General features: G+C 40.5%; 1 protein-coding gene across 2 annotated transcripts; it reads right to left on the bottom strand.

Annotated features, from left to right (window-relative positions):
• Positions 1 to 11: 11 nt before the first annotated feature.
• Positions 12 to 18692, bottom strand: crlf1a (cytokine receptor-like factor 1a). Of its 2 annotated transcripts, none has more exons than XM_030718637.1 (9): positions 18321 to 18692; positions 12883 to 13161; positions 10154 to 10283; positions 8434 to 8603; positions 3956 to 4113; positions 2765 to 2839; positions 2588 to 2681; positions 305 to 493; positions 12 to 178 (listed from the first exon to the last, which is right to left on the bottom strand). In XM_030718637.1, exons 1-9 carry the CDS (start codon positions 18391 to 18393, stop codon positions 162 to 164), a joined length of 1185 nt encoding a protein of 394 aa, XP_030574497.1. In that variant the 5' UTR covers positions 18394 to 18692; the 3' UTR covers positions 12 to 161. The 2 variants fall into 2 exon arrangements, with proteins under 2 accessions (XP_030574497.1, XP_030574496.1); XM_030718636.1 differs by having other exon boundaries at positions 309 to 493.
• Between the last annotated feature and the right edge of the window lie 2638 nt (positions 18693 to 21330).

Below are 21330 nucleotides of genomic sequence, written 5' to 3'. Positions count from 1 at the left end.
ACAACTGGTTTCCACACAAAATGTCCAGAGCAAACTGTCTTTATAATTCTGATATACGAATACACTCTCTTTTTCTCATATACACACATAAACACAGATCACATTCACTCGGTTCTTTTCTTGACTTGTTTTCTGCTCGAAAAGCCAGCATGTGCTATGATTTATCCCCTTGGAGAACCTGAATTAAAGACAGAATTGATGAGAAAAAAATCAGCTTTCATGAAGCTTCTTTTTTGTAGTTTTTGTGTATTTGTGTGAGCAGCGTGTTGCTGTTTTGTAATTTGATTGGAATGATGATGCTTACCTACCTGGTTGCGAACTTTATGGGATTTCTGCATCAGCACTCTCCACTGGTCATACAACTTCATGGACATGCTGCTGCAACCGTAGGCGTGTTTCCGCACCCAGCCAAAGAACTGCTTCAGCTCCCTGCGCAAGGTGGAGTTGGAGTCTCCGCTAGACTTTGAGTCGCAGGAGCCCGACATCATTCGCTCTGCAGGAAGGGGAAACAAGAGGGAGGGAGGAAGAGAGGAAGAGCGTGAGTTTATGCCTGTGAAGTCCTTTGATCCTTTACATGTGATATTTGGCTGTGCAAATAAAACTGATTTGACTTCACTGGCTTTGATAATCAAGGCCAGAAAAAATCAGAACAAACTTTATCATTTGATCATGGTGCAACTTTAAATTTCTGCAAATTTGAGGGCAATGCTCACTTTGTTTTTCTTTTTTTCAGTAGATGTCATTAAAGACCTGCTAAATCCAGAATTAAATTAAAAATCCTTCTCCTCACACATGTCTTGAACAATCAGGCCCCATCTTAGATAAGACCTCATAGTACCGTATCACCCCAGTAGAGCACTTCACTGTCAGACTGCAGACTTACTCGTGGTTCCTAGGATATTTAAAAGTAGAATGGCAGCCAGAGCCTTCAGCTTTCTTTTCCCTCTTCTCCCAGTTTGGATTCAGCAGCCAGACACCCTCTCTACTTTTAAGATTAGGCTCAAAATGTTCCTTTTGATCAAGCTTCTAGTTAGGGTGGATCAAGTGAACCGGAACCATCCCTTAGTTATGCTGCAATAGGCCTAGGCTGCTGGAGGCTTCCATGTGCCCTTGGTGTTCCTTCCTCACTCATCTGTTTTCACCCTCTATGTGTTTATACACCACTCTGCATTTAATCATTAGTTATTATTAATTTCTGGCTCTCTTCCACAGCATGCCTTTTGTCATGTCTCCCTCCCCTCACCCCAACCTGAGCTTGGTTCTGCTGGAGGTTTCTTCCTGTTAAAGGGGCGTTTTTCATAGGGGGTCATCTGATTGTTGAGGTTTTCTCTGTATTTTTGTAGGGTCTTTATCTTACAATATAAAGTGCCTTGAGGTGACTGTTGTTTTGATTGGTGCTATATAAATAACACTGAATAGCTGGTGAAGCTAATTCTCCATTTGCACGTCATTAAATTGATGCAGGAGAAAATGAGTCAAAATGAGTGGAACCTCAAATGATAAAAAAAAATTATAATAATAATAAAAAACATGCAGAAAACATAAAGGGAAAGGTACGGACATGCTGTGTATGCAGTGAATCCCCTTGTTAAGTAAGGAGCTGCTGCTGATTCTGTTATTGTTTACACAGTTTGAATTTTGAGTTTATAAGCTAACTGTATAATCGGACCAATGCCATACAAAACACTGAGACAGAATTTTCTCCTGGCTCAAATTTGGGGCTGAGAGTTTAAAGGGGTTATACTGGCAAACTGAAATAAGCAAGTAATGCTGCAGTATCTTAAGAATCTGTGGAGTAGTACTCAAGCAAACGCAGTTTCTTGCATTTCACTGCCAGAGTTACAGGTAAAAAAGAAAACTGATGAGCAACTAAAAAGAAGGAGAGAAAGCAAGACAGAAAAGAGAACTGAATTCTCTGAGCAACCTTTGTCCTCTTCCCTGTGATTTGTGTTTTCCAGCTTGCCCTTGCAGAAACCATTGCAGAAAAAGAAAGAAAAATCCAGTTTTTATGAACTGGGTTTTGTTTTCATAGTTGTGGTCTTTATTCCGATCAGTTATGATAACATTTTGCACAGCAGTTATGTCTGGGGAAGAAACAACCACAAGCGCTCACTACTTTGTGACACTCAGACATGAGTAATGTTTTTTGAATTTTATTTTATTTTTTTGGTACCAAAATTGTTTATTTTAAAATGTATTGCAAGTAAAACATTATCAAAGTCTGGTTTGATTTTGTAATGTCAGGCTGGACAAAGATTGCATTATATCACACTGGTGGTTGGGCTATTATTTTTTATGACTAGATTTGTCTAACATAAGTAAAACTGCCAACGCTACAAAAAACTACCTGGAAGATTGACCAAGAAGTGTATGAAACACTACCACTGAGACAAGGAAGCTGCCAGATTTCAACAACAGGACAGAACTGTCGGATATGAGCACTATCATGCCTTAAAATGCTCTTAAAAACTTCAATGAAGAACAAAAAATGACTTCTGAGTGGCTTTCTGACTCTGTGTGTGTGTGTGTGTGTGTGTGTGTGTGTGTGTGTGTGTGTGTGTGTGTGTGTGTGCGCGCGCGCGCTCACCACTGTGGGGTGTGGATGCAGCAGTCGGGTGGCTCCACTCACTCCAGATGCCAGCTTTGCGAGAGCCATAGATTCCCACAGGATTACAGCGAACCTAGAGAACACACAGCATTAGACACTCTGAAAGCTGCTCTGAAGTGCAGCATAATCATACATGTCGAGACATATCCATCATACCTGGACAAAATATACAGTTCCAGGTCTCAGTCCAGCCAGTCTACAAGAAGTCTGATTCCCAACATCCTCCATCACCTATATGACAAAGCAAAGACACAAACACAAAAGAGCTGAACGCTGGAGGTCTGACCACAGTATTAAATACCAATGGGCATAAACTAAAACACAGGACTGAATCAAGATGCAGAAAACACAACCGCAAACCATGTACAGACCCAAACATGCATGAACCTCACATTGTTTAGTGGGTGCTGATCAGCATGTTTATGAAACTATTTTAATGTAACCGTGCCTGCTGGGTAAAATCTGTTCTCTATTATTTATTACAGAGCTGGATATGCTGGGACACACACACAGCAGCGCTTACAGGTACTCATGCAAACAGCGTAACTGAAGACAGACAAATAGAGAAGAAGAAAGGCGCACATGCTGCAATTAATAATCTTGTCTAATAATCCTCACTTTCTCTCTGGCATCAGTCTATAAACACTTGTTAAAAAGGACTCAAACAAAATACAGAACATGGAAATTACTGGCATCAAAAGGCTAATGATGTGATGTGAGGAAGCCAAAGAGGCAGAAGTTACAGCTGAGCGTCTTACAGACATATTGAAGACATTAACAGCTGAGATGTATCCTCCATTCCTCAGCATGACCTCATGATTAGGGCTGGTTCAGAGGGAAATGGTGCTTTGTTTTCACCATCAACCCTTAAAACCCCTCCGAGTTTAGTCTCCAGCTCTCCTCCTTCAAAACCATATCATCCCTCCTCCACCTCTCTCCACTCCCCGCCTTGTCTTTTTCCACTTTGCGAGTGAAGACTTGCTTATATTACATCGGTGTAATTCCCCCTTAATTACAGGAGAATCTTCACTGTTACCCAGAGGAAAATGATTTCTGGGAAGCACCATCTACACATCTTAAGGTTTTACAGTGTGTTTTTCATTCATTAAAGGCTTGTGCAGAGGTACACATACAGTGGCTTTGGGCTGTAGCTTCTAGATTTGTGACTAATGAAAATTTTGACCAGCCCAACTATTAACTCATCTGGCAGAGGGGGCCTCAATCAGGTTACATCAGAGGTGATTAGAGCACAAGGATGAGAAACAGCTGGAACAGTGCTACAGTTATACAGCAAGAGACAAAGAGAACAAATTTACATCCTTATAACTATGTATACTTGTCCTCTACCTTCCAGTCCTGGCTGTCCTCCAGCCTGTAGCGGATTTGGTATTTGGCCTGAAACAGGAAGTCTTTGAGAGCAGGCGGGGCCTCCCAGCGAACACTTAGCTGGTCCTCCAGTTGCCCAACGCGACTGACGGTCACACCTGATGGGGGGTCTGTGGTAACTGGAGATGAAGGAAAAGCAGCATGTCATTAAGTATCACATCTAGAACCGACATAACGTTAAAAAAAAAAAAAAAAGTCAAAAAGGAGCTGGCTCTGTTTTTTTAAGATACAAATATTTGCCAGTTTGTGTCAAATGTTATAGTAAATTATATATTTAGGTCTTAAGAGTGTTGATTCTGCAGGTGGAAACTGCTTCAACATCTGCACACCAAAAATCCCCTCTGCTTTACTGAGGGTGCTGGGTGCTGATCAGTGGTGTGCCACAGTTTGGCTGTTAGCGTTTAGCCTTTACTTGATAGTGTGATGCACACAGGAAGTGCAAGAAGACACAAATTGTCCTTGATCAGAATCAAAGTGTGGACGCAATGGCTACATTTTTTTTTTGTGTCTTAATCAACAGTTAATAGTCACGCCTGAGAGCTTTTGGGACATTTAATTCACTGCTGTCATCTGCTGCCTGTATTACAAGCACAACAACTAGTACACATAAAAATATGTTATAAAGAAACATAGTACATGCAAAGGCACAGAAGAATCTAATTTAAAAAAGCATTTGAACGATTGAAAAACATTTAAACGTCCTTAACGCCCAGAGAAGAAATACTTTGTCTGCTCTTTGAAGGAGGGAAAATACTGTATTGATTTTTATTAGAGCTCTTTCAGTCAAACCATCCCTGCTGTGGCTGACTAAAGGTTAATTTGAACACTGAATCTGAATTAAAACATTAAAGTCACAGGCATTTTTGAAAAGCTTATTAGAACAACAAAACTCTTGGCTTTGGGCCTTTTTTTCTTCCTCCTTATGTTTGTGCGATCAAGAAATCCATTCTGTTTCAATTTCGGGCAGTAGGAGTGATGTCTTTATGTGTAACAACACATTGAAAGATTGCTCAGTGTTGCCGGAGGTTTGAGGTCTCTAGGTGCCTTTTAGTTTTGAAGAGTTGACTTGTGTGAGCTGGAAGAGGCTTGTTCATCTGACAACAATTATCTTTTTGGGAAACAAACATGTGGTGACTGAGCGTTATTTTAACTTTACTCCTTCTGGGGCTATTGAGATCATTTCAGTATCTACTTCATTTCTTTTTCTTAGAATGTCATCAATGAATAGCTAGTAAATAAACAAGTGGACCGGGGGTGGGGGGGGGGGGGGGGTTAGTGCTGGAAAAAAAGTGGGATTTGACACAAGAATTTTTTTTTTCTTGTTGGCCAAAAGCTTAAACAGTAAACCAAATACTACAATGATTCTCATTGAAAGTGAAAAAGATGGAATAAAGGAGATTATGATAATGTAAACTGTAAGAAATTTCCCTGTTAAATTAATTACAGTACTGGACAACTAGCCAGTTGTTAATGAGTTCCTTACTGTAATTATCTTTGCAGCATTGTCCTGTATAGAATATAAGCTTCACTGCTTTTTTTGGATGTCATGATACTTTTATACCATGTGCTTCTACTACAATCTCCATCACCAGTGTATCCCTTTAATGCCTAATGTATCATATTTGATGCATGCGATGCGAGTTTTTGAGACTTGTACATCACCAGTGATTTTTTTCCTGCTGAAAAACCTAAATAAATTGCACAATACATTTTTCAGTAATGAATTGCAAAAAAACAAAAAAAAACAAAAACAAAAGTGCCAAATGTGGCAAATATGACACAAATGAAAAATGTAATATAAAAAATAATGTTTTAGTATTTTGTAAAATTTGTGAGAAGGTTCAATAAATATTCCATTTTCAAATTAATTTTAATTTTCTGGCAATTATTTCATAATTCAGGCTTTAAACCTTCAGAAAAAGAATCTATTTCCATGTGATGGGTGTGTGGCAAACAGCAGAGCTCGCAAGGCTCAAGGATTTAAAATAACAGAATATATATTTTTGTTCAATATGCTAGAAGTGAACATAATTTGAAGATGTGACAGTAGACTATAGTTAATTTATAAAGCCTAGATAATCTACTATTTGCAGAACTGATACAAAAAATAAAAATAATTTTCAAAAATCTATTTTAAAATGATCAGTATGTATTAACAGACAATATATACTGAGACAATAATAACTCAGAAAAGTGTCAAATTGTTGGAAACAATACAAAATAATGGTATTTGTTCTCAGATAACAGCAAATGTGTCGACACTTTTATTGCTGAATGCATATAATGCATCCAGCAATAAAAGTCAATGAGACATGACAAATTGCAGATGAATCACTGTTAACATGTCCTTCCTCAACACGTCACCATTTCAGAGTAAGACAGCATTACAAGTTTCCTCTAGCCTCTCAGTTCTGAGGATTCCCTGTGACTAAGGAGTGCATGGAAAACTGTAGGTGTTTCCGCCTCCACCTCCGCCTTCATAACTGATTGGACATGACCGTAGACTCCAGTGAGTCACAGCAGCTTGATGCAGGTGTGGTTGGTTGCTGTGTTTTATGACACGTTGCTGCTGTTGTGGTAACTGCTTGAACGAAAATGTAAGGCCACTGCAGAAACCTCCCACTCTGTCTGCCGCTCTTTCTATACTGTTACCAGGACCTGCCCAGCCCTCGGGGTGTGTAAACAGGTGTGTGCGTGCATATATTAGGAAGAAGAAAGGGATTACAGCGTGATGGACACTTGTTTCCCTGCCAATGACGTGTTCGCTTCCGAAACTCCATATGGTCTTTTTCCAGTAGACTATTAGGAGCATGTCAGTAGTGAACCAGGTGAAGTGTTCTTAGCTAATCAGGTTGTATTATTTCAGGTCCAAGTCCTAAAGCCTCAAATCCTAAACTTTTTAGGCCTCGGGGGCCTACAGCCACCTCAGAGACAGGATTAGTCCCGAGGATCAGCCAGGAACATTCCGAAACTACATAAAAGGGGGCCAACGAGGGTGTGTGTGTGTGTGTGTGTGTGTGCGTGTGTGTGTGTGCGTGTGTGTGTGCGTGTGCGTGTGTGTGTGTGTGTGTGTGTGTGTGTGCGTGTGCGTGTGCGTGTGCGTGTGTCCAGAGAGCATGAGTAAAAAGAAAAGAGCTCCTCTAAAGGGAGGGCGTTTCCAGTCGTCACACACCTTTGCCTGTCCAGGTGTCGGCATGCATGTGAGTGAATGTGCGTGTGTGTATGTGTGAGTGAGTGTTGAGGATAATGATGCATGCTCCACTGGCTTAAACTGCACTAAGCTAGGCAACAGACTACATAACAGAGCTTTAAAAGGAATTGCCTCTCAGTTTCTATCAGTGTGAAGCCAGATCAGTGCTTGTGAACAACCTTCTCTAAAAGGCAGAATTCACAGAACTCAAGCCAATGACCTGATCATGAGATGATGAACTCGGCAAGGAATCAGTGGCTTAGGTTCACTGAGTAGCTTTAACATTATTTAATCCCCTAGGATTAAATAAATTTCCCCTAGATCTTAACTGACTATTTTGTATATGATATTTACACCTCAAGAAATGCCTTAAGAAAACCTAAACATGGCAAGATGGTTACCAGTCAGTATAAAAATTGCTCTCTGGGGAAATGATGGCACCTTTCTGTTGGACTAGAAGGCTTATAGCACCCTGGTATTCCACAAATCAGTGTGATGCAACAGAGACTTTTAGCTTAGTTTAAGATAAGACTAAAAACAAACAAATCCATTAGGTACCCTGCCTTTGTGCAGACTTGAAATAACTGCTGCTGGCTAAGAAAAGCTCTGGTTAAAAACCCTCCTGTAAAACCACAAATTGTTGTTGTTATCCTACATTTTTGGAGGAATTAAATAAATGCGATGCAAAACAAGTTAATGCTTTTTGTGGCGCTTGAAGGTATATTTTAGATTTTACACTCTTAATGATAAGCTAAGCTAGTTACACAGAAAGGTGAGGATGGTATTGGTAGTTTCATTTCACTATTTGTGGATTTGATGACATGATTTTAAACTAGCTGTCCTAGAATTGAGTCATTTGGTTAGGTAACATCGTGCCATTCTGGGTCAGTTAAGCTGTCTTTGGCAGATCTAAAGTAGATTTTCTCTAGATATTTGGAGGGTTTCACTGGTATAGTTGTAAAAATTATACTGTTTATTTTTTTTTTTTTTATGTTTTCAGCCACTTCAGCTCTTTGCTGGTGTTTATTCTTGGTTCTGCTGTGAATGTTCAAATGAAGAATAAAGAGTGGTTGAACTTAAGACATATTGGATGAAGGTTGACGTTGCTCCATTCTGAGGTCTAACAAGCTTAAAAAGCTGCTACTCATCATCCTACATTATAGCCAGAGGCCTCATTGACACTGAGATCAAAGCTTTCAGAGCAAAGGGTGAAATACCAGGGTAAACGCTAATGTCTTCTGACACTCACCCACGTCTAGGATGTCAAGGGTGATGACATCAGAGGTAGCCCAGCCTAGCTGGTTTGAGGCCTCCACCCAAATCTCGTAGGGCGTGAAAAGGTGCAGGTCCTGTGTGATGCTGCAGGAGTACGGCTGAGTATGAGTGTAATCTGCGCACTGTTTCTCGGTACCATACCATCTGAAAGGAAAACAACAAATACTGAGGCAACTCTGTACAGCATTCAATAATAATCCTTTTAATACACAATTTATTCCTCAACATGGTAAAAGTTAATAGTTTATGAGCACTAGGGTTTCTATTAAGTCCTTATACCACTTCAAACTTACAGTACCAGTAAGGAAAATAACTTGGTGCCACATAAGTTATTTTCCTTTTGGTGTTTTAAAATGGCTGATTACATTATTTTAAAAATATGAACAGAGCTTAGATCCCCATGTGAAAATAATTTTTAAATGTTTTGTTTCCATATTCAACAATCTTCTCACGCGACTCAAACTTTTTTATTATTGGATGTCTTTCACCCTGGCTAGCACCGGTGTTATTTTTCTTCAAAATAAAGTTGATGGTATTTGGATTTGTTTCCACCTCCACTTAAACTTATTTCGGGGGATTTTTTTGAGGAATGTTGGTATCGTGAAAAATCTTATTAAATATGTTGATTTTAACTGGGAACATTTGCTTACCCCTTTGAAGCCTTGGCTGCCTTTTCTTGTTTCTTTCTCTCTTTTTTTCACTTCATCCATTAAGTTACGCTTCTGAGAAATGTTTTTAACTGTCCTAAAGTCCTCCTTGCCAACTGGACAGTCATAGTGTAATAACAGTAAGTAAGCCTGAAAGGGCTTAATGCTTGCATGATAATGTAGATAAGGAAATCTCCAAAAGTTGATTCTGTTCACCTGGATGAAGTGCTTTTAGTGGGAGAAACATTTAATCACTTGTCCAAGTGACTTCTTCAATCTCAGATATTTTTTTCCCAGCCTGTTAACATGAACGTTGCAGCAGTGGGTTCTTGCTTTTGGATGGAGCAGAGTTTGCTCTTTCTTGTCCCTCTGTAATCATTTTCTTTCTATCCACCCATTGTGCAGATAGAAGAAATGATGTAGGTCAAGTGCAGATGTAACTGTTTGATTAGTAACTCTAATGTGATTACAAAATTTAAACCCGTAATGTGTTAGATTACAGTTTTGCAGAAAAATGAAAGGTCATTACAGTAACACTGCTCAGGACTATGTCCAAAATTGGTCATTCTAACATATAGCAAACAAGCAGAGATTATCTGCCTCTTACTAATGGAAATACTCCCTTTGTTTTAGGAAAATGGGTGCCGGCTGTCTACAGTGTTCAAGAGGACACATGATAGCCACCAGCTAACTGTTCTCACATGGGTTCATTTGGACACTACACACACTGTACTAGGGAGCTGGCAGAGTGAAGTGCACTTAATGTTCAATTCGAAGGATTTGGATGTTTGCATTCTCATGCAAAGCTGCATGTGGGTCGGTAGTGTCTAGATAGTGGGGGTCTAGAAAAGTACCAGTCTGCAGTGCACGTGTGAACACCCAGCTTTAATTTGACCACAGAGGAATACATTGGTAACTGACTTCTGTATTTAAAAAATTTACTGATTTATATAATTTAAAAAATGAAGTGAATTGAATCACTTGTTAAAATAAATGTTTTTGCAGCGCAGCTGCAGTGTGTGTGTGTGTGTGCGTGTGTGTGCATACCTGAGTTTATACTTGAGCTTGTACTGTGTGCTGATATTAGTCTCTCCTTTTCCTCCTGGTGCCCATCTACAAGTAAGGTCTTTGGTGTTCCTGGACCAGCAGGTCAGATTGACCGGCTTCTCTGGAGGCACTGGGGACAGAATGAGAGGAAGATGGAAAGCGAGAAAGTAAGTGGGAAGAAGACAGAGGGTGGAGGAAATTGGTGAAGAGAAAAGAGAGAGATGGAGAAAGAACGGTGGATAGAAAAATGGTGAGTGAAGGTACAGAGCTATTTTGAGTCAATACTTAGATTACCCACTGTGTGTGTGTGTGTGTGTGTGTGTGTGTGTGTGTGTGTGTGTGTGTGTGTGTGTGTGTGTGTGTGTGTGTGTGCGCGCGTGCTAAACACAAGGTCCTCAGTTCTCCTGTCACACAGAGATTAAAATCTTGATGACAGCATCTGTGTGTGTGTTTTTTGGCTGTTTGGCATGTAAAGGATATAAAGGGTATTTCGATGGCTCTAATAATATAATAATGATGTTAATATAAACTTATTGATTAAACTTATTCTGATGAAAAAAAGCAAAGAGTAAACTCCAAGGAATGAACACTGATCAAATTTTAAAGATCGAAATAATGGAGAACATTAATGGAGAAAAGTAAACTTATTTGTATAATTTGGCTTCTGATCACTAGCGTGTTTGTGTCTGGTTTGGTCAGACTTTGTTGTAGCAATGCTGATGTGTTCCCAAACCCAAACAAGTACTTTGGAGAATACAAATAGACATGCAGGCAAAAACCACAAACATAAAAAGTGAGAAAAAAGAAACACATTTACACTATAAAGCATGTATTTTATAATGTATAGAGTTTATTTGTATTTATTAGTATTTAGCATAACGCCAACAGTCAGGTTAGCTTAGCTTAGCATAAACCCTAAACTACAGATGCAAACGTTTAGCATGGATATGCTAAATGAATCAGCCTGTAATTTCTTGGTTGTTTAATCCATACAAAAATCAAACTGTATTAGTGAGAAGTTGAGATATTATGTGGGGTTCCATGCTGAACTACATTCACCGGACACTTCATTAGGTACACCTTGGTAGCATTGGTAGCAGAGATTTTGGTCCATATTGACACGATAGTATCACATAATGAATGGTCCATTGGATTGAGATCTGGTGACTGTGCAGGGCATTTGAGTACAGTGAACTCATTGTCATGTTCAAGAAACCAGTTTCAGATGATTTGAGGTTTGTGACATCCTGTGTTATCCTGCTGGAAGCATCCATCAGAAGATGGGTACAGTGTGTTCATAAAGGGTTGGACATGGTCAGCAACAATAGGCTGTGGTGATAAATGATGCTCAGTTGATACTAAGGAGCCCAAGGTGTGCCAAGAGAGTATCCCCACGCTAGTACACCTCCACCAGCAGCAGACAGAACCATTTATACAAGCAGGTCAGACAACATTTTTATAATCTTCTATGTCCAATTTTATTGAGCCCGTATAAATTGTAGTTTCAGTTTCCTATTTTTAACTGACAGGAGTGGCACCCAGTGTGGTCTTCTGCTGCTGCAGGTCATCTGTTTCAAGGTTTTGTGCATTCTGAGATGCTCCTCTGCATACCTTGGTTGTAATGAGCAGTTATTTGAGGCATTGTTGCCTTCCTATCAGCTCAAAACAGTCTGTCCATTCTCCTCTGACTTTAGACACCAACAAGGAATTTCTGCCCATAGAACTGGAGCTCGCCTCTCTTTTTTCAGACCATTCTCTATGGTTGTGTGGGAAAATCACAGTAGGTCAGCAGTTTCTGAAATACTGAGATAGTCCATCTTGCACAACAACCATGCCACATTCAAAGTCCCTTAAATCATCTTTCTTCTCCATTCTGATGCTTTGTTTGAACTCCAGTTGTCTTGACCATGTCTACATGCCTCAATGCAATGATTTGCTGCCATGTGATTGGCTAATTAAATATTTCTGTTAAAGAGGAGCTGAATAGGTGTACCTAGCAAAGTGGCCGTGAATGTATTTCTTGGCCAGGACCAGCTGCAGGTTCCCTGCGAAACGGTGATGACAATGTTAAGTTTTAGCAGTCTTTACGCTAAGATAAGAAATTCTTACTACTTAACTGTCACTATTTATATCATTATATATTCTTATCTGTATCCTGGCTAAGAAAAAAGCATGCTTCTCATAGTTGCTTCTTAAAGATAAGGATTCTCTGTAGAGCAAAACGGGACTAAGCTATCTTAGGGTTGTCGTAAACCTCAGATTAACAAGTCCTATAAAGTTCACTTCAGCAATAAAAAAATGCAAACGCTACATCTCGAAACTGTAGAAGTACAAACACGTGTGTTTGTGTGTGTGCGTAAAATGTCAAACCCATACTTTATGAGTGACAGTGCGAGTAATGGACCACACAGGTGGTTAAGTCGTCGGGCAATGACACACTCACTGAGGCCTCTCGCTGGGCCTGAAGGCAGGAACACTAAACATAAAATACAGCTACAACTGTGCAGAGACACTTAAAAATCTGCCCACTATTTCCTTGTTGTTTCCCTTTATTCCCATTTCCTTTTCATTCCATTCAACTCTTTGGTGTATTGCTCCTCTAAGTCCTCGCCTGTACTCATACATTTATGTAACATTTCCTCATAGCGAAGCAGAGAAGCAAATGCAGATACATTATCATCAGAGAAATAAGATTATTTTAAAGTTAGACATTTTACACTTCAACTTACTGCCAACATAGAGACAGGAGCCAGCCAGTATGTGTCCCTTGTGATTATGACAGACAAGGTTGTCACCAGATGTTTGCTTGGAGGCATTGAGTCCTGCCAGCGTCACACTGAGGTTAGTCGAACTAAGAACTCTGTAGAGGGAGCTGGGCAGCTGTTGACCATTCAGTGTCCAGAACAGAGAGCTGGCATGGACGCCAAGGTCGGAGTGGACCCAGCAGCTGGCTGTCAGGTTAGACCCAATGCGAAGTACAGGGTCCTGAGGGTAGATGATTGCTACATCTGGAGGAGGGTGGGAGGACATGGATATTAGAGGGAGTGTATCTTCTGAGTGGTTTTAAAGTTTAGGCTCATTATTTAAAAAGCCAGTGTTCAAGGGGCACTCCACATGTACTAAAGTGTGGCTGAAGACAAAATATCCAATTATCTGCCAGAACCTTTATTAACAGTTTCAGGATAACAAAGCTCTGGATCATCATGCAAAGCCTCCTTTATGCCGTGCCACTCTTTTGTTTCTGGAGCCTAGTGTCATTTCTCCCTGGCCCTTGAGCTTCTGATAATGCTATGATATTTTCCATTAACTCCAGCTGGATAATATTCTATTTTAAATTCCTGTTCCCTGGTTTCTAGAACAACTGTGTCCTGCACCGTGCTCTCAGATTTAGTGTTTCTTGGCACTTGTGGAGCTTAGTTAGCAGGGCAGTGCTTATCTTGCGAGCTGAAGGCATGCAGTTTCTGGTCATAACATGGACATGTCCTAACATATTAGCCTGGTGTTTTGTTTTGTTTTTTTTATTTTATCAGCTTGAGACACTGCTCTGGTTCTTTCATTGGGAATTCGTTTCCAGCCTGTAGACCCTCACACGTAGATGGGTTCTGACTCATTTAGCGCTGTGGGGTCATATCAAATTCAGCAGCAGCTAAACTGCTCTTGCTGCAGTCTGGAGCTGAGGGGTTGCCAGGGATTTTAGCTGAATCCTTGGCAATTTTATTTCAAGGCTCCACTCCAGCATCTTCCTGAGGCTCTCACAACAAAGCCACACTATACAGCTTGTTTTGCCCTCATTTAAACCCCTAACCGAATGCTACAGCAGTAATAGTGCCACAGTCAGTATATGATTGATGCCATGCCTGCGCAAGTTTTTAAACTCTGCACTCGCTAAGCTCATGAGCACAGGATTTCAAGGGTGACAAAGATAGGTTTCAGTATTTATGGAATGCAATGGCTGAGCTTGAATCCACTTAAAGTGAGCAAAGAGACCACTGAGGCACACACAAGTCCATATGGGGTCTCATCAATGGTCGAGTTAGACACTCCCATGGTTGTAGCTTGGTTGATTTTGCATGCCTGTCTCAGCATATGCATTCATGTTTGGCCACCACATGTAGCTGCAGGCCAATGTCTTCATTCTTGAAACCCCCGAATTGGCCTCATGAAGTTGTACTGGTGCTGGAATTATCAGAAGGCTTTCCCACAGTATGAAGCACTCTTCCGCACCTTTTCTGCCTTCAGCTCATTTTGTCTTTTTACATAGCATTGCATGTTAGTGCTCTAAACTGTAAACAAGACCTCATCACACTCAGTCCAATCCCATATCTGTTTTACCTGTAAAGGGATACTGGGCCTGGCTTGCAGTGCAAGTCTGCTGAGTTGCCAAATTTGAGCCTTCCTTTTAGTCCATAATGTAAACATAAGCTGCCCATCTTTGCATTTTGCTTGCTGCGAGTTGTGTGATTCCCTACTTTCTGACAAAATAGGGCAGCTCTTTGTGGTATGTCACTATTGCCCAGCGTTTTGGTGATCAAATATTATCATTTATTACTTTTGTTGTAGTTTTTTTTCCGAGTCAAAAATAATGTCCAGGGCCTCATTCTACAACTGTAAACAACAAAAGTACAACCCTGCCCACAGCTAGGTAAGTTTCAAGTCACATTTGAAACATCATTGGTCATGACAGTGGTTTGCTGCCCCCTTGCTGCACTGTGATAATGGGTTTGGGTTTCCTCACTGCTTGCTGCATCCTTGGCTGCCATTTCCATTGATGTTGCTAGCTCAACTCCCTGCACCAATCTGACCTTGCCTTCTGCCTGTGATGTCACATGTACGCATGATAAAAATGGCTTTTTGTTGAAATTTGTTGAAGAAAATTTAAACACCTCTGAGTCAGAATTGCCTATTTTTCTGTAAATCCCCCAAATTATAATATTCAGAAGGTTAACAGCACTAATGAGAAAATCTTGGGTTAGAATTGATATTGCACTGATTTGAAAAGTTGTCCTGAATTTGCATCCATGACCATCAGTAAGTGCTATTTCTGTATTGTGAAGAAATATAGTTAATGTTTGTTAATTCATGGCGTTTCCTAGCAGCTTATGTAGCAGTGTACCAAAGAGCAAGTGATAACTGTTTAACTGTGCACTGCCCATTAAATTGTAATGTTGTTGTAAATTATAGCTTTTGGACTGTTTGTTTTCTGGAATTGTAGAAGGCTGCCTGCTCGATGATTCTGTGACAAAAATCTGCAGCTAACGAGCAAAGAAATGTCTAAATTGGATTATGTATCACAAGCAAGCAAATGTTATGCTTGTGCATGCTGAGCGCCACTACTGTAGTGGGTAGCATGAATGGTTCTATGTAAAGACCCTTGACTTCCTTTAAAAATGGCTTGAATTAGATCTTTCAAGACTGCCTCTCTCACTTGAACTGCATTTTATAACTGATGCGGTTCAGTTTCATTATTTCTCCGTGTTTTTAGTTATTTTAGTAAAGAATTTGCCAAATGGCCAAAGAAAGAGCCGGAGTGTTTTTCTCTTTATCTTATCTGACAGCTGAATATCAAATAGTGGTGCTTTGATCTCACTACACGTGAACAGAATGATAAAAGAACAAAAAAGTCAGGGGTATGCAAGACAAGAGACAAGATGAGGCGAGAGTAAAAAAAAAAAAAAAGTTAAGTAGGCTGTATTGAAACCTGTGTAACTGTGGAAAAGCTTTTATGAAGAAATGAGTAAGGAACACTGACTGAGAGCATCAATACTTTGTCAGACCACTACAAATCTGTGCCCGGGGCTGCTTCTATTCAGCTACCAGCCACCTTGCACTTACAGACATTGTGTGGTCCTTTATGGAGGAGCTGCCTTTGAAGAAGTGAATTCAACTGTAACTCTGTCTCCAATATTAATATGGTAACCCTATCTTGAGCTTTGACACAACACTTCCACACATTTATGCACACACAATTGAACACAAACAAACACATGCACAGAGGCTGGGTTGTTTTTGTCACTGGATACAGTGGACTGTGATCCATCTGAATAACAATCAGTGTTTATGTATTCCAGGCTCTGAGGACATTGCCCCGGAGCGAGGCGCGAAGCCCCTTTAACACCGCTTCGTTCACAGTTCAAACACGACAGTTATAGACAAAATTACTGCTGTTTATTGTCTCTGCTCGACACAATCACTTGAGGAAATGGTTTGTGAAATATTATTTGTTTGGAGAGGTTGAGGCAGTTTGAAGCACAGCTCACACCGGGGCAGGAGATGAGCTTAATCCTGTGATAGAGGTGGGTGACGTTATGGGGCAAGTTCAGCTGAGGAAAAGGCTTTAACCTTTGTTTAAGAGTAAAAGCTCTCCAGTGGACTTAAGCGGCATTGAGGCTGTCAGCCTTCAAAGGTACATGCCAACTCTTCTTTTTATTAAAGAGCTCTTCTCACTCATTCATGCAAAGCTTGAAAGGAAGCCAATACTTTTCTCTGTCTGCTTAATAGAAGTACATGTGGAACTTTTTGAGGGGCCGCTTGGACAAGCCAAGTCAAAGAAGTCACGCAACATTTAGTGACAATGAGCCATGCAGTGTCGCTGGGAAAGAGACCATGGAAACAGCAACAGATGTTACTTTGTTTTTTTGTTTTTGTTTGTTTTGTTGTTGTTGTTGTTTTTTTACAGATTTACAGTTTAGTTGTTTAACTGATGCTCTTATCAGGAGAGACAAAAATTGCCTTATTTAAGTTTAAATATGGTGTGAAAAGGCAAATGTAGGAGAGAAAAAGTTATTTTCAGGTTAAATGTCTGTTTTGGGACCTTTTCTGGTATTTGGAGTGAAGAACATTTGATCATATCCCACATAAACATCTTCTAATTTGCTCATAGGATACATGAACTGAAAATTTAAAAGATTATGAGCAGCAATAAAAGCTAATTATATGTTAGTGCAAAAATTCCACATTTACTATTGTGGAATTTGTAAACCGCAAGATACTCAGTGAAAGGGAAGCAAAGTCCATTATTACAATGAATAAAACGGTAATGACCGATTATGCCTTATAATAAACAGCAGGGAAGCTTATGATCAGGGCCCATTGTCTCCTTTAAGCCCCTAAAACTGTAGTTTCTTTTATTAGTGCCTTTGAAACAGGATGAATAGCAGGAGATCGTCACAGAGGAGCTGCTGTTTGCCAGCGAGCTTGCCATAAAAACTAATCCAGCCACTTAATGGGTGAAATGGACATAACTTTGATTTATTTAGATTATTGTGCATTAAGCTGGTGGTTAACATTCTCCACAACCCCGGCAGATGATGTCATTGTGTTGATGTGGTTCGTAAAGCCCCCATGCTCTCCATGTGTTAAACGAGTTATGGCCTGACTTGTTGAAAATCAGCCTCACGGGAGATGAGTTCTCTCTGCGGGGATACGACCAGTTTACTACAGCAGGAACACATCAATAACGTGAACTGTCAAGTGGACAAAGTGGCATTTTTCTTTTTTCGATCTATCCAGAAAGCATGCAAAGTGGATCCAGTATGTGTCCCACGGAAGTGACCTCCTGTTATGTAAGGCAACTTAGGAAAGAATCCGTGGAATTGGTGTTATTTTAGATTGGAAACACATTGTAAAAACAATATTATTCAAAGAAAGCTCACTGCAATTCCTGCATGTTCTAATATTTTCTTCTATGGCAACTGTCTGTTGTCCACTATTTTTAGTCCACCTGATATTACTATAATATTTATTAGATTTATAGTGATATCATGTGGGATAAAATTATTTCATTAGTACAATGGTCATTGGAAGACAAAAACTGTAACACTCTTGTGTTCCAAAACTGTATTTTTTCTCCGAAACTGTATTATTATAGCATAGTAACTCAATGTCAACTCGACTAATATAGTTCTAAAACATGTTACCGTATAATAATAATCTATTTTTGCAACCTATTTATCTCCAAAATCAAACATAGCACAGCAAGACAGACAGTGCCACATGGTTCTGGTGTTTACACTGGGATCTTTGGGTGACACTTGGCTTGCACAGATCTCTCAAAAAAAAAAAAAAACCGAAAGAAAGAAAAAGAAAAAAAGTATATACCCAAACCCACAACCCCTTCCCCAGCACGACCGTGACTTTGCGCATCGGTGGACATCTGTGTGCAACTTACGTGTGGACAAGGACAGCACGCCGGGAGTGTGCAGCGTGAGGAAAATCAAGCAGAAATCCAAGACAGCTTTCATTTTCCAACAGTTACTTTTATATGTGTTGATTTCTGGTCCTCGTGCTGTTGCGCTGTCGCCTTTTTTCGATCCTGGATACAAATTACGCACAGCAGAAAGAGGAAAAACACCACGGGTTCCAGGTCCGGATTCTATTAAGAAAGGAGCGCACTAGAAAAAAGTGTGACCCAGTGGGGTGGAAAAAAGTCACCCTCTGAGAAGTCCTAAAGGAGCTTGTCCTCATTAAAGCCAAAAAGCGTGAGCGTTACCACGTCCTGTTTGGAGTCTTCTCCCTTCTTAATGCTTCCTGCAGCTAAATCATACACAAGTTCATACTTTCTAAGCCCCTCCTCTCGCTCTCTCTCGCTTTCTGTCTCTCTTCCCACACAGTCGCCAGTCATTTCCCCCTCTTTCCGTCCTTTGCCTGCTCTTTTTTCTAATGCTCTCCCCCCCCTTTGAGTGATGGTTAGAGCCATTCACTTTCACTGAAACACTCTGTCTCTGTTACTTTCCATGCCTCGGGTCCCTGCTTTACAATTTTTCACCATATGAGGCTGTTGAATCACTGAGTGCTACAGGAAAGGTTGCCAACGCTAAATCTTGTCTCTCCATTTTAATCCTTGTGTCAATGAGGAGATTCTTCTTCTTCTTCCTAACAGACTCCCATGTGAATTATGATATTTTCTCATTAAATCTCTGAGTTCTGCTCAGATTTTGGCAGTGTCATATTATGATGTGAAAATGGGAATTAGCTTTAAAGACTCTTTTTATTATTGACCAACAGGGAAATCATGAGGGAGAAATATGAAAAACTGGTTCCTTAGCATTAACAGTCACAACTCTATTGTAGTGAAAATGCCAGCCACTATGACTAAACCCTGAATAAGCAATAGTCAAAACAGAGATCCCAAACACCCACAGACCGTTTCACTCACTGCTGATTTATTTCATCTTTATTCAGCATGACCTTTCAGTCTAGATTATCATCTTCAAATATGTAAACACAAGAACCAACAGTTTCATAGATGCTGGGAAGATTATCCAGTCTCCTGACCGCAAAAATAACAACCCTTTTTTCTCAGCAGACATTTTGACCTGCTATAGCAGAAGCCGTTAACGGCGACAGCCTCAGCGTTCCCGTAAATGTCCCAGCAAATCAGTGCCTCCCTTACATACACTTCCACCTGTGCTTTTACTTTGACAAGTCGAAATTTCACATACGAGGTCCCTGAAAGCAAAGCAGCTAAATGGAATTCAATCATCATTCATTTGCAGTTGTGCTTTGACATGTCCAAATATCTCCAGTAAAAAGGCCAACCAGGCAAGGAAATACCTCGAGGAAACTCATGAGCAACTGAGGAAAAAGCCAGTGGCTGAAAATGTTATGTCGTCCTACAGCACCTTCCATGGATCTTCAGCTTTATCAGTATGCAAAAGAGAATTTGAAGACATACAAGAAATTTAAAATATGTTAATAAATATGCAGACCAAACCAAGCAATACACATTTGATTTCCTTCCTGTATGAAAAGATGAATAAGACTAAGAAGGTTGACCAGATAAACAAAGTCCTATTGATACCAGTAGCACAGTGTCAAAATTTTTAAGACTAGAAACAGACAAATAAGATACCAGGACTGATATTATGACTAAATTAATGCGTATATTGTCAGTTATCCATGAATAACCTGGGGCTTTTCAGAAATATGTATGTGCAGGACTGCATAGACATCAGAAACCAGCGCCTGTTTATTTTGGCCAATCAGCATCCAATTTAAACTGAAGATAAAACGCCTGAGAACAAGAAGACAAGAACAAGAATGACTTTTGTTTCCACAGAAGAAACTCCTTTTCCTCAGAGGCAAAGTTGCCCTCCAGCAGAGGCGTGGTATCAGCTCAGCTTATATTCATCAGGATCTCCGTGGGAGTCCTCTGACACAGGAATCCAGCAGCTTATCAGGAGCTTCAACAGACGCTGGAGGAAGTGCACTGACATCAGGTCACACTGTGATTGAAAATATTGCGACATTTGGGCCCCGGAGTTTGTCAGGAGAACAGAAACCGTTTTCATGTTCGTCATCTAAATGGGCGCTGTGACTAATATTTGACTAACATGAGTGAGTCCTGCTTGTCCTCGTCTGGCTGAGTCAGTGAGAGTCCATGCACAGTGCCAGCCTAACATCCATGATGACCTTTAGGTCCTGGCCTACAGTGTCTGCCATTATCCGCACTCAGAGAGGGCTCTTGTTTGTGGGGCAGTTCCCGCTCGTGCTCTGCAGTTATTTTCCAGGAAGTGTGAAAAGAATCGTGTGACACCGATGTGGCTATTTGTGCCACTTTTCCGAACATTTCGCTCGTCGGCCTATTCACAGTGTCACAGTTAGAACAGTTAATTCATGGCAGACCTTTGTCACCATCTTGGCCCTGTGAGTGAAACTGATGTGTCACTGTCTTGGCTTGTGGGTTTTCTGCCTCTATTGTCTCCCATTTTTACTGGCACGCACACATACACGCCTCTCTCCCACTCAACATCCACAAGCTCTTGCTTCCTTCTCTCTTACATGTCTGAAAACACATGCATACAAAGACAAACAGTGCCAGACAGTGTGACATAAACACCTCAAAACCCCACAGACACAGAGCAGAAGACGATGTGTTGGGAAGGTCAGTGTGGAAAGTAAGACACAGAGAATCCGAAAGACAAAGAAAGCAGCAAAAACAGTGAACAAGTTAGATGATGAAGCCATGAAAATCTCATGTAAGGACTTTTTTTTTTTTTTTTAGCTGGAACCACAAGATGAGAGTGCAGGCTCAGTGTAAACAAATGGCACATGCCTACCAGGATGCATCTTTGTGGAGATCTGATGAGCCTCCCGCTTTAAGACAGTTCTTCGTGGTGTTTCTTATTGCCCTCTCCCTGCGCTGCTGAATGGGCAGATTTGAGTCTGAGTGCATTCAA

This window comes from Archocentrus centrarchus, chromosome 22, assembly GCF_007364275.1.
Source record: "Archocentrus centrarchus isolate MPI-CPG fArcCen1 chromosome 22, fArcCen1, whole genome shotgun sequence".
NCBI classification, from domain to species: Eukaryota; Metazoa; Chordata; class Actinopteri; order Cichliformes; family Cichlidae; genus Archocentrus; species Archocentrus centrarchus.
The sequence above is the reverse complement of the archived record's forward strand: the minus strand, read 5'-3'. Positions and strand labels throughout refer to the sequence as shown.

Excerpts from the sequence above, each read along its gene's own strand:
- crlf1a (XM_030718636.1), bottom strand. The coding sequence starts at position 18,393 with ATGAAAGCTGTCTTGGATTTCTGCTTGATTTTCCTCACGCTGCACACT. Across the intron at positions 13,162-18,320 it reads CGTGCTGTCCTTGTCCACAC|ATGTAGCAATCATCTACCCT; the intron begins GTAAGTTGCACA and ends ACCCTCCTCCAG. Across the intron at positions 179-308 it reads CCCATAAAGTTCGCAACCAG|GTTCTCCAAGGGGATAAATC; the intron begins GTAGGTAAGCAT and ends TCTTTAATTCAG.